At 32.0% G+C, this 12,857-nt stretch overlaps 1 protein-coding gene across 5 annotated transcripts in view; it reads left to right on the top strand.

The window, feature by feature from the left end:
- The first annotated feature begins 2,905 nt into the window (after positions 1 to 2,905).
- LOC124364393 (structural maintenance of chromosomes protein 2-like) overlaps positions 2,906 to 12,857 on the top strand; it is a 97,134-nt gene continuing 87,182 nt past the window's right edge. For 3 of the 5 annotated variants that reach the window (XM_046819831.1, XM_046819834.1, XM_046819832.1), the window contains exons 1-2: positions 2,907 to 3,047; positions 12,110 to 12,224. In XM_046819831.1, the coding sequence (XP_046675787.1) occupies positions 2,986 to 3,047; positions 12,110 to 12,224 (177 nt within the window). In that variant the 5' untranslated portion in view covers positions 2,907 to 2,985. Of the gene's footprint in view, positions 3,048 to 12,109; positions 12,225 to 12,857 lie in introns of all 5 variants that reach the window. The other 2 variants (XM_046819835.1, XM_046819830.1) reach the window with 1 other exon arrangement.

Raw genomic sequence — 12,857 nt, 5'->3', positions numbered from 1 at the left:
GCCAAATTAAAATTCAATAAACATTGAATGACAAAAAGTACTTGCTCCGCCGGGACTCGAACCCGGATCTCACGTGCTGGGTGAGTGCGCTACTACTACACCACAGATTACTGTGTTTGTGCTATGTAATACTGATTTGATGTGCAAATCTATGTAATTGTACAAAACTGTTGTTAAGAAAGCAGCATCATTAGATAACTTACTTTATCTTACATGGTAATGAATTTAATCCGTTTTTAACTGTAGGCTACGGTCCCTTTTGCTGTATAAAAAATAAATGATGAACATAGTGATCACACAATTCAATGTTCCAACTGTGGGTGGTTACAATAAATTATACAACAAAATTGTATTCATTATAATTGTTAGTGTGACAGTTAAACCATATGACAATTGTTGCTTAACTTTTATCAATTAATCATAACTGTATCAAGTTTTATTCAATCATAAAGGAATATTCTAAAACTGGTGGTACAATTCATAACAACGTTGCTAACCCAAAGAATACTTTTTGTTTGGGAATAAAGTTTTTGTTTACTTGGAAAAATCCATTATTCAGCATACCACAAAGGTTTAAAAAGCATGTATGTCACTTTAAAACTTATGTTAGAAGAAAACAAAAAAAATGTTCTCCTTTAATGAACAAATTACTCTTAAACAACAAAATATTCTCAGTATGGTATGGTATTTAACCATTTTCAGTTGCAAAAGGAAAATTATAAAATAGTTTTCATATCTGCCAACTTAATTGTTCTTGGGAAACATCAGAATCATGTATGTGCATTTACTTTTTTCTATTTCAAAATTGATTAGACAAATCTTGTACTATTTTTTAGTTATCTAATTTAACATTTGAAAAATATGAATTTTTCCTTACTTTAATCTGGACTATTAAATAGTTATAAGTGAAATATGTTTTTGTGCCAGATTCACGATCTGTGGAATATATACGGATTGCAAAAACATATAACACTCAAAAGTTTCCAGCAAGTTATGTACAATTTATAAAGAATGCAGTGAACCTCTGTGCAGAGGCAAAAATTGGTCTACTACTCAGGGAAATTCTGACCTCCACTTGTAGGTTTAAAGAGGATTATATCTCATAAAAATCCATGTGGATCCACACAAGACTTGTAACTTTCATAGAAAAGTAAATTACGTACATTTTGGAGTAGTAGCCTGTTATATTTAATCACTTCTTAGTTTGCAACATCCAAGGCTGATATAAACATTTCACATCTTGAACATAAAGATCAAATATTGCAGTTCAGGGAGATACATATCAATAAAATAAAGAAAGGAGAAGTTCCTTTTGTGTGATCTTTGAGATAATCAGAATTTACAGACTACTGTACCATACACTCACAATGTTTTGCTAAAATATAAGATTTATTAGGTGTATAAACAAAGAGAAAATCCCAAAACTTGGAAGATTAAAAAAAGAGTTAAAGGAAATCTTGTAAAAAGCTTCCACTTTAGCAGGTGTTTATTTTTACATTTTACGTGTTATATGATTTTAACTGCAACAACGAAGCCATTCGGCAGATAATATTTTATCCTGTAGTCTGACGATGGAACGATTTATAAAACATGTATCTTTTGACAACATCTCACAGTTGTTTTTGGATTTGACAGAGGCAAGAATACCTAATTAATTATCAATCTTAAATCGTATTCACTATTATTATAATATCAAGTACCAAACTTCACGACTGTTTCAATTTTTTTTGTAATATAATTTCGTAAAGAGTACAATATTGGAGAATGTATTGTTCTATATGAAAAAATGTATTAACTAAAGAAATGTGTTTAAGGTAAGTAAGGCCAAGAAATATATAACTATGAAATGGGCCAACACAAGTTAGTACACAAGCGTCTGCCTTCTCGGAAAGGTGCTGTAGTTATAAACCTTTCAAATAATATAAAGAGGTTGGTCAGCTGACCCAGACTAGATCAGATAGAGCTGTGCCAAATATATGAACGTGAATGTCTGAATACCTTAGTGATGAGTAAAGACACTGTGTATTGTGTAACATTGACATGTTTCATGCAACATTAGTGTTGTTTCAAACAATAAAGAGACAATATTTTAATAAAGGAAAAGTGAGTATTTTTACTTTTGGGATTAATTATCTACATGTATTTTCATCAAAGTTTACAGATTTCATAAACTGAGTCACAAAGTTTTGAATAGATTACATTTTTTCTGAATAAAACTTATCCCCTATTGTTTAGTGTCTATTGTAGTTGCTCATGTGGAAGAATTTTAACCTTGTGATTTTGTACTTCATTGTGGCAATGCGATTGCAATTAATAACTCAATCAACTCTTGATCAAATATCTCTATGAACAAGTTAGACATTGTATTAATTTTCAGGCATTGTATTCAACAAATATTTCGTAGCTGATGTTTCATCAGAAAAGGCCAAAGAGTAAAAATAATTCATAAACTATCGAAGGTTTAAACCCAAAAAATTCTGTTTTAGTTTTGCTGATAAACAGTTTCTTCTCAAATTAAATTACATAGATATAATGGTTGATGTGTAATGCTATGTAATTAATGCCTATTTAAATTTTGTCCTGATTGTATTCTCTGAAATTTATTGCGGGAGGCTTGTTCATGAAGATGACAATTAGTCGAGTTGATTGACAGTTTTTAGTTGAAATTTTTTTAAAGAATAATCTAAATTGCAGTAACTACTGTGAATTTAAAGTTTAAATATTATTTTATAAGTAAATAAATATAAGTAATTATTGGTTTACGCATAGACCACTTTAGGCATGACCTAACTACCAGTTATCTGTATCTTATTACAGTTATTGCCACATTGAGTGTGTATTATTTGGTTCATTCACTGTTTCCAGTCTTGTAACTTATTAGATAAGATTTGGGACAGAGAATTTAACATTTGTTAGTAGCACCAGCTTATCACATTTAATAATTTCTGCATAATTAAGTAATGAATTATATGGGTTTAATCATTTATGTATATATATTTATTTTGTTTTCAGATTTCTTCATGTAATTTGTCCACAAAGGGATTAGAGTAAGTTTTAACTTTAATATTCAAATATTAACTTTATATTTTAATAATTAGAGAAGTGGTTTTGTGGAAGCAATATTTAGGAGAAATTACAAGAAAAATCACTTGCAGCAAGACTATCATAATACTTTATTGCTTATCTTTTTTTAAACTTAAAAGGACCAAAAATTGCTATACTGGCAAACAGCTGACTGATAATATAATATGCCCTTGGTTCTAGTTGATGACAGTTATGTACATCAACTGGAGCTAAACTCAATATTCCCATTAAATCAACCCTTCCTACCATAGTTATGTTATGGGTAGAAAACTAGTGAGTTAGCATTTAACCAAAACAATACTTGGAAACGAAACAAGAAATTTAATCGCATGGTTAATTATTAACATATGATTGTAAAGCAGATTCTTTCTCCCTAGTATTTAGAGACAATAGTTAAGGTTTCTTTATATAGACTCTGGCCTCAAAGAATATACGGAGTCTCTTGATTATGGCTGTTACTAAAGTTGTCCCAGTTCCCTGATGTCTCACAGGGTGATATCATCGTAATCTCCTCTGTAGACTATGCAATAGACAGACCTGTTAAAAAGTTCAGAATCATCTTATTTCATCTGTAGGTAAAAAAAAAAAAAAATTGATGTGGCTCACCAAGTGAGGAAGTAAGTCAGGTGCCTTGCAGAAAACTATTGTGTCTTGCCCATCAGACACACGCACAAAGGCATATTCAGGTTTATTTCTTTCCACTAGTGGATCATATTCCGGGTTGATTTCAAGCATTGTCACTTCTTCCACTAGTGGACCATAGTCCGGGTTGATCTCAAGCAATGTCACTTCTTCCACTTAAGTTAATCTTATTCAGGGTAGCTTCAAGCTGCATCAATTCTTCCACTAGTATATCATGTTCAGGGTAAGCTTCAAGCAACATAGCTTCTTCCACTAATGGATTCTGGGTTAGCCTCAAATAGCATCACTTCTTCCACTTGTGGCTCATATTCAGGGGTATTTCCAAGAAACGTAACTTTTTTGACATCAGCATCACTTCTTCAAGAATCAAGAATCATTTTATTGTCGTCCCACATTACAATGCCATGACAAAGTCAAAGAAATTAGATAATACTAGGTTAGCCAAACATTGAAAGATAAAAATACACGGCAAAGTAAGTATACCGTGTTCTACAAAAATAGGCCTACAAGAATCACTAGTACTGACATCAAAAACTGTGCGTAAGGCCTTCTTTTGACATAAAAAAACCTCCTTGGCACCACTTGAATTGCCCCAAAGTAGGGCACCATACAAAAGGTGGGAATGAAACAGCGCAAAATATGCCTTAGTAACTATGGTAGAGCTAGTACAAATTTTAAGTCTTTTCAGTAAAAAAATTACTCGAGACAGGCGAGAACAAAGAGCATCAGTATGACTTCTCCAAGTAAGCCTAGAATCTAAATTAATTCCCAGTAACTTTATTGATTTATTGTCAGAGTATTTCCTTAAACTAAAAACAATATGCTCCGTCTTATCCTCATTAACATATAGGCAGTTGGCATCAAACCAGAGGTGAGACCTTTCCCTCATATAATTTATTACTACAGAATTAATGTCAGATAGCTTATTAGAACACATTAGTGTGGTGTCGTCAGCATAAAGAACACTCTTATTAGGTACAAAATTGGGAAGGTCGTTTATAAAAACTATAAACAGAAAGGGACCCAGGACAGAACCCTGGGGAACCCCACTTTCAACCCTTCTAAGATCAGATCTTTGATCACCAACTTTGACCAACTGGGATCTATCTAAAAGATATGAGGACAACAGTGACAACTCGTTGCCTCCAAAACCGTAGTAGCTCAATTTCTCAAGCAATACCTGATGGGGCACAGTATCGAAAGCTTTGCTTAGATCTAGTAATAAAGTGCTGGCTTCCTCACTATTTTCAAAGCTATTCAAGATAAAGGATACAACACTTTCAACAGCCTTAACAGTAGACAGATTTTCTCTAAAACCAAATTGGGCAGATGAGAGCAGATGATTCTGCTCAAAATAACATTCCATCTGAGACTTAATGATACTTTCGACCACTTTAGATACAACTTCTTCCACTAATGGATTATATTCCAGATTAGTTTCAAGAAACGTCACTTCTGCTGTATTAATAAGTTCAACAATTATGTAAAGCAGATTGTTTTGAATTTTATATTGTGTCTATATAGACCTCCACACAACAATGAACAAGAATTTATTGATGGTTTAGAAAGGCTAATGTCTTATTTAATGAAAGATAATGATAATACTTTATTTTGAGAAAATTGGAATATAAACTTTCTATGTTCAAATGTATGTAATGTTTAAAGTTAAGATTAATGTCTTTTAATCTTAAAAGATATACTCAACTGTGCCACTAGAATTACTGATCATAATGAGTCACTTCTTGACAATGTAACTAATTTAGATTCTGAAATATTATCATACATTTCCTTTATGAACACATCATATTATGATGCTTAATTGATAATAATTAAATTAAATTCTAAAAAGCCGGAATTATATCAGATTATAACAGATTTTTCCTAAAAAAGTTTTAAATTTTAAAAATGGCTTGTCACAGGGAGACTGAAATTGTCTGTCCGTATTTGAGAATGTAAACAACAAATTTGAACCTTTTTCAAACGTTATTCAAGCACATTTTTAATGATCATTTCCTTTAAAATTCCTTAATAAATTCCATAAAAATATCAAAGGTTAAAATAAAAGATCATAGAGCAGAGAAATAAAGGATTTTGCTAGTAGAAATGTTGTCATGCGATTCTCGCTCAAAGCAATAAAGATCTGGCCTTAAAAGCACTTTTGAAAGAAGGAATAGTCTTTTCCGTAAGCGTTTTCTGGGAAAAAATCGTTATATATTTCACATGAAATTGAAAAATCAGATTGTATCCAGAAGACCCTCTAGAGATAAGTCAGTCAGAATCATAGTCTTCAATACTTTCTATTAAACGTCTGGCTAATTCACTCAAATCATCATCCAAAGTTGTAAAAGTTTTCAGCAATCATTTCTTAAATATTGCTGATGTATCACACTACAATATGCCGTACTATTTTTCACTTAATTTTATTCACCATCATACTCCAGCTCATTCTTTATTTTTGTCTATGGTTACTTCTGGTGAAATTGAACAAGCGATCCTTTAACTCTTAAATTAAAGATGTGTTCAGGAACTGATGGAATTTCTAGTTTTATTCTGAAACAAATTTACAGTCATCAGTGATCCACTAGCTCATCTGTTTAATGTCTCGATTTCTTCTGGAATTTTCCCTGATGTTTACATAACTGCAAGGCTTGTCCCCATATTTAAGTCACAAAAGAAAAGTAGTGTCAACAACTATATAAGCCTTAATTACATTTAAACACATAAAACCAATATTTAATACTTTTATTTTTGTGATCCCTTGCTATAGAAAGTATTAAATATTGGTTTTATGTGTTTAAATGTAATTAAGTTAACAGTAGCCAATATAAGCTCCATCTTCAATATCTGTAGGCCTGTTGCTCTTTGTACTATGTAAAAGGTGCTGGAGAAAGTTATATATTCATGGTTATTGGGTCATGTAGATAAAAACAATATCCTGATTCAGAATAAATATGGCTTTAGAACAAACCGCTGAACTACTCAAGCAGTTGTGGACTTTTTGCAAGATTTATTATCTCATCTTAAGCGGTGTGATCCAGCCCTGGGGATATTCTGTAATCTTTCGAAGGTATTCAATATAGTTAATCATGGCATCCTCTATGAAAAACTGAAGAATTATGGTATACGTGGCACTGCCCTGGATCGGTTTCGATCATACCTTTCCAACCAGCTGCAATTTGTAGAGGATTCAAAGATTCGATCAGAACACACAGTATGGTCAACATGACTGATTTGGAATGTTTGAACTTGCCTAACTTAAAAATGTTTTATATTAATATTCAAGGTTTGCATAAAAAAAGTTGAACAGCTTGAAGAGATTTTAAAATCTGATAATTTTAATATTGTGTGCCTCAGTGAACATTGGTTACGGGATAATGAAGTGACTTATAATGTACCCGATGACTATTTGGTTGGTAGTGCATACTGCCGTGTGACACATATAAGAGGAGGAGTAAGTATACTTTTTATCTAATAAATTTGTCACTGAGAAATTGAACGTAAATACATTTTGTGAAGAATTACATTTTGAGGTGTGTGCTATCAGGCTGATTGAATTAAAATGTCATTATTATTTCTCTGTACCGTTCCCCTGAAGGTAAAGTAAATGTCTTTCTGGACAAGTTAGATCAACTTCTGAGATTTTTTAATCAGACTTAGGCCTAAATGTAAAAGTAATAATTTGTGGAGATATTAATGCTGACTTTGATATCCGAAACACCTCAAAACCTAGTGTAAATGACTTTTTGAACTGTCTCCGGGCAATATAATTTGTTTTGTGTAAATAATTTGCCTACTCGTGGAGAAGCCTGTTTGGACAATGTTATTACTGACCTCTGCCCTAAAAATTACGAGCTGCATATTTTTGAACCTTTGTTGTCAGATCATAAGGCTATTCAAGTTATGGTTTGGTTGGCGGAGAATAGGCCTATCAATAAGAAGACTGATGGCCCGGTAAAATAAAAATAAATTCAAGTAGGCCTTCGATTCAATTTGCAAGAAGGTATACAACTGTGAACCTGGAGGGGTTTAAATACTGTTTAAGTAAGGTAGACTGGAATTTTATTGCTCCTCAGAATTGTAACTTAACAGCAGAAGAAACTTTTGATTTGTTTTATAATACATTTTTAGAAATTTTTAATCAATGCCATCCAATGCAAGAGATAAAGATTAATAAACCTAATAATAGAACTAAAAAGCAAAATTTAAATTGGTATACCCCAGAGCTAGAGAACATGAAAAAGCAAAATTTTGTGTTGTCATGACATTTATAATAGAACGAATAATGATAATTTACTCAACTTGCTGAGAACTCTTAGAAGGCGCTATAGACTGGGCTATTAAAGAAGCAAAGAGACAGAGTAATGAAGATTACATAGAAAATTCAGTCAATAAATGTAGAGCAGCATGGACAATCATTAACAAAGCATCGGGGAAGGAAACCCTACGCAGTCGGTCCAGTAATATTCTGCCTGATGAATTCAACTCACACTGTGTGACAGCTATTGAAGAGATCAGTGCCAAAGTGAAAAGTTCTGTGAATAGTGCAAATCAATGTCTTAATAAGTTATTGCCTCCATTTGAGGAGTGTGTTTTTTTGTCCTGTCACTGTAGATGATGTTCGTAAAATTGTTTTATCTCTAAAAAAATTCCCATTCTAAAGATGTGTATGGATTGAGTAGTATTTTAATTAAGGCTGTTATTGATTATATAATTGAGCCTTTGACATATTCTATTAATTGTTGTGTATTGGAAGGGATTTTTCCAACATGTTTAAAATTTTCAAAAGTTGTACCTGTGTATAAAAATGGCTCACTTGATTGTCCGAATAATTATAGGCCTATCTCATGTGTACCAATCTTGTCTAAGGTAATTGAGAAATTACTTAAACATCAAATATGTATTCATTTTGAAAATTTCAAATTATTTAGTTCTAGTCAATTTGGTTACCGCACTGCACTGATTGTTCAACGGTTAAAGCTGTAAATACTCTTGTAAATAATGTTCTCTTAGCTTTGGAAAATAATTGTTGGGCTCAGATCACACTTTGTGATCTGAGCAAAGCATTTGATTGTGTTAGACCTGATATATTGGTGAACAAATTGGAATTCTATGGGTTTCGTGCAAAGAATTTGAACATATTAAGGTCCTATCTTGCAAATCGCAAACAGGTTGTTATGGTTAATGGAGCTTATTCCCAAGTGGCTGATATAAATATAGGTGTGCCACAGGGATCTGTGTTGGGTCCTGTTTTGTTTATTATATTTATTAATGATTTAAGTTTTAATGTCTCTAGTTTTACTACTATATATGCTGATGATACCACTTTGTTAAATAGTCACACAAATTTGCTTTACTTAAACAACTTGGTAGAGACTACAATGAATGAAACTGTTAACTGGTTTAATGTAAATGGTCTCTATTTAAACGCAGAAAAAACAAAACAAATGTTAATAACTCTTAAGAATATTAATAGGCCTATATTTGAATCTGAAGTTTTTGTTAAGTTATTGGGGATAATAGTGGACAACAGGCTATCTTGGAAACAACACATTGATTATGTATGCAAGAGATTGTTCTAGGGTTATTTACTTATTGTGTAATTTAAAAAAAATAGTATCACAAAGGTATATAAAAATGGCCTACTTTGCATTTTTTGAAAGTATTATTAGATATGGTTTAATAATTTGGGGTAATAGTACAGGCATTGATCAGGTGCTAGTAATCCAAAAGAAGGCTGTGAGAATTTTAGCGGATGCACCTGTGTTAGATCATTGTAAACCTTTGTTTGTAAATATTGGTGTTTTAACTGTTATAAATCTGTATATTTATGAGGTATTAGTAGATGTAAGAAAAAAGTCACACATGGTTTTGAAAAGAAATGATGTTCATCACTATAATACAAGAAATAAAGATAAGTTAAATGTAGATAGAGCTAGATTAGGTTAAAACCATGAATTACCATACAACCTTAGGCATTAAAATGTTCAATTTGTTACCTTATGCTGTTCAAACTTTACCATGTCAAGTTTTTAATAATAAATTGTATTCTTGGCTAAAAAATAGACCTTTCTATAATATTAATGAATATTTTAGCTGTGAGATCGTTCATAAGGATTTTTAACTTTAGATTGGGCTAGTAATTTAAGCCTTAATATTTTGACGAAGCCTATTGTAATTTTATTGAAAAATTATTAATGGCCAATAAATTGTCTATTGTCTATTGTCTATTGTCTATGCAGATATGGGGTTCCCCAAGGCAGTATCCTTGGACCTTTGATTTTCATTGTCTACATAAATGATCTCGTAGTATATCTTTCTTTGTCAAAGCCTATATTTTATGCAGATGACATAACCTTGCTTTTTGGAGGTCCACATATCAATTTACAGGACAGAGTCAAGGAAACAGTACAATCGCTCATAAGCTGGTTATCTTATAACAATCTTCAGTTGAATCTGAATAAGTCCTGTTTGATGCAACATCTGACTCTGAATATAAAACCAGAAATAATTACTTTGGATGAATTTCTAATTAAAGACTGTAGTTCCGTTAAATTTGTCTGTGTAACTGTGGATAGTCGGTTATCTTGGTCTTCCCATCTCTAATCTTTGTATTAGCATATGTTACGCACTTAGGACATTAACACTCATTAAGATCTCAATTTGTTACTCATGGTCTATTATGGTTGTTTTTTATCCATCATATGTCTTATTGAATTAAGTCTAGGGTTGTTTTCCACAGGCTTCCAAGGTCCTCTTGGTCCAGAAAAGAATCATTACGTATCTTTAATGACTTACCCCCCACTACAGTCATGCAAAGGTGTCTTCCATTCACTAAACCTTCCCATGTTACCTTCAATATTTATCTACAAATCAATACTGTTGACGATGGGCCGTCCTAAAAATATCCATCTGATATCTGACTAGGCACAGGAATGACCTGCGCACTCCTAGTCATCACCTCACTCTCTCCAAAAGAAACCTTGTTTTCACTGGTCCTTTTTCTTTAACAAACTTCCATCTGAAATAAAAAGGTGCTGTGAAAGGCTGAAGGTAAAGGGCTTTTGTTAATTTTTGAGAAAATTTTAGTTGATAGGAAGTTTTGTAATGTACAGGAATTCCTGTCTGCCAAAGTTCTGAAAGTTATATTTATATGATTCCTAACTTATTTATAAGCTATGTGATATTAAGTTTATATATAAATTCATTGACATATACAAAATGTATGTACTTTTATTCATGAAATAAAGATGTCTGTCTAGAAATATGTAATTGGTACTTAAATAGAATCACAAATGCCATCACCTATGTATGTAGGTAACAGTCAGAAGACATGTCAGTGATACACATGTAAATTCGTAATTTCATATTTGGCATTTATTTAGCCTATTGAACAGAAATGAACATAATTTATCCGTATATAAAAAAATTTTTGTCATGAAGTTCGTTTACGTTAAGCTCCGAAACCATGGAACTGATTTAAATTACATTTTATAGAGATGTATTGTTTGGTGCAACTTAAAATGTAGTTTTTATCTCAATTTATAAACGTTAATTTTTTTTATTGCAAATTTTCAGTTTTTTTTATAGATAAAAGGTTGAATTCACTTCTAGAGTCTGTTAAATGTAATAAACTGTTCTGTGTAAACATAGTTTTATGGCAGTACAGCCATATGGTTTAATTAATTTAACCACTATTTTCAATTTTTTTACATTTATAGTCTTGAAAGCATAAAGTAAGCTTGATAGTAAAATCAGTTCTCATATCAACATTTTGTGCAACGGCTGTTTAGCATAGAGTAAGAAAACATCCAGATAAGAAAATTAAAAACTTTAATAAAAATATACTTTTAACTGTACAGTTTAGAAAATGTGAAGTATACAATGCCTGGTCAGTTGTAATGTAGATGTAAAAGAGAATGTTACGATCTAACTTTTACTATACACTTAAAAAGTCCGTTATAAAACCCATCTTAATTGTCTATTGACAGAAGTAGGTTTCTCTGTCCTGTGTATGTACAGTATATATATATATTTTCTTGATCGGATAATCAGGAAAAATCAACTATGGACCAAAAATGCATAATTAATTAACCACTAAGTTATAAGACCAGACAATGTCTGTTGTGGTTTAGATTTAGAAAAATCCATATTTGTGTCATGGCCAATTACATCTTGCATACTCACGTTTGGTAAACCATCTAATTTATTAGCAAAAGACAGACAACTAAAAATATGGTGCAATTAATTGAATTTTAAATAGTTTGAAGTGAGAATCAACCTTTTTATACCTGATTGATGTAATTTAATTCATATATATGTAAACAATAAAGAATTATGATATTATTTTGATATGACAGTGGTCTGATAGTTGTTACTGTTACAGCCAAGTAGAGGGCCTCCGGCAGGAGTTGGAGGATGTCAAAAAGCAGTTGTCAGAAAAGGAGAAACTAGTTGCCAAGTACCAGAACCGCATCATAGAGCTAAGAGGGAGCATTGAGGTAAGATGCACTATTTTTGCATATTTAGACATTTTTTCGTTCCGGTGTATTCCCTTTTGTTAAATTGTGATATTTATTGACAATTAATCACAGAAAGTAGACTTTTTTATAGCCTAGGTGGGGCAAGATCAAAACATCTGAAAATAAAGGTTGGTAATCTGTCAGTTAGTGACTTTCCTGCTTGTCCTGAAAAAAATAAACTCTGTATAATTTGTTATCACACAAAGAACAATATTGATGTGACGTATTTTCCAAAAAAAAATAACAGTTGTCCTCCACTTTCTGAAAAATGAATTTACAGAAACTTGTCCTCCACAACATTTTCTGTCCCGTTTACGAATGTTATAAATAAATGTGTATTACAGTATTCCCTCTGTAATCTGGTATTTTTACTCAGGAAGTCGAGTTACTACTTGTTGTGCAAGGCAGAAACTCATTGTTTGCCCTCAGTCAGTGTGTTCCATAACAGTGTAGTGAATGTATACACATTCGTGTTCGCTTCCTAATTGCCTACATTTCATTAGTGTTAATTGTACTGGGTCGTTTGTTGCCTCACGTGGTGCTGTCAGTAAGAAATGGGTCGGATTTGTCTGCTATGAACTCTAAGGATATTGTAGGATGAAACCCCACGTG

This window comes from Homalodisca vitripennis, chromosome 6 (assembly GCF_021130785.1).
Source record: "Homalodisca vitripennis isolate AUS2020 chromosome 6, UT_GWSS_2.1, whole genome shotgun sequence".
In the NCBI taxonomy this organism is placed as follows: domain Eukaryota; kingdom Metazoa; phylum Arthropoda; class Insecta; order Hemiptera; family Cicadellidae; genus Homalodisca; species Homalodisca vitripennis.
This window is presented reverse-complemented; position numbering and strand designations above follow the sequence as displayed.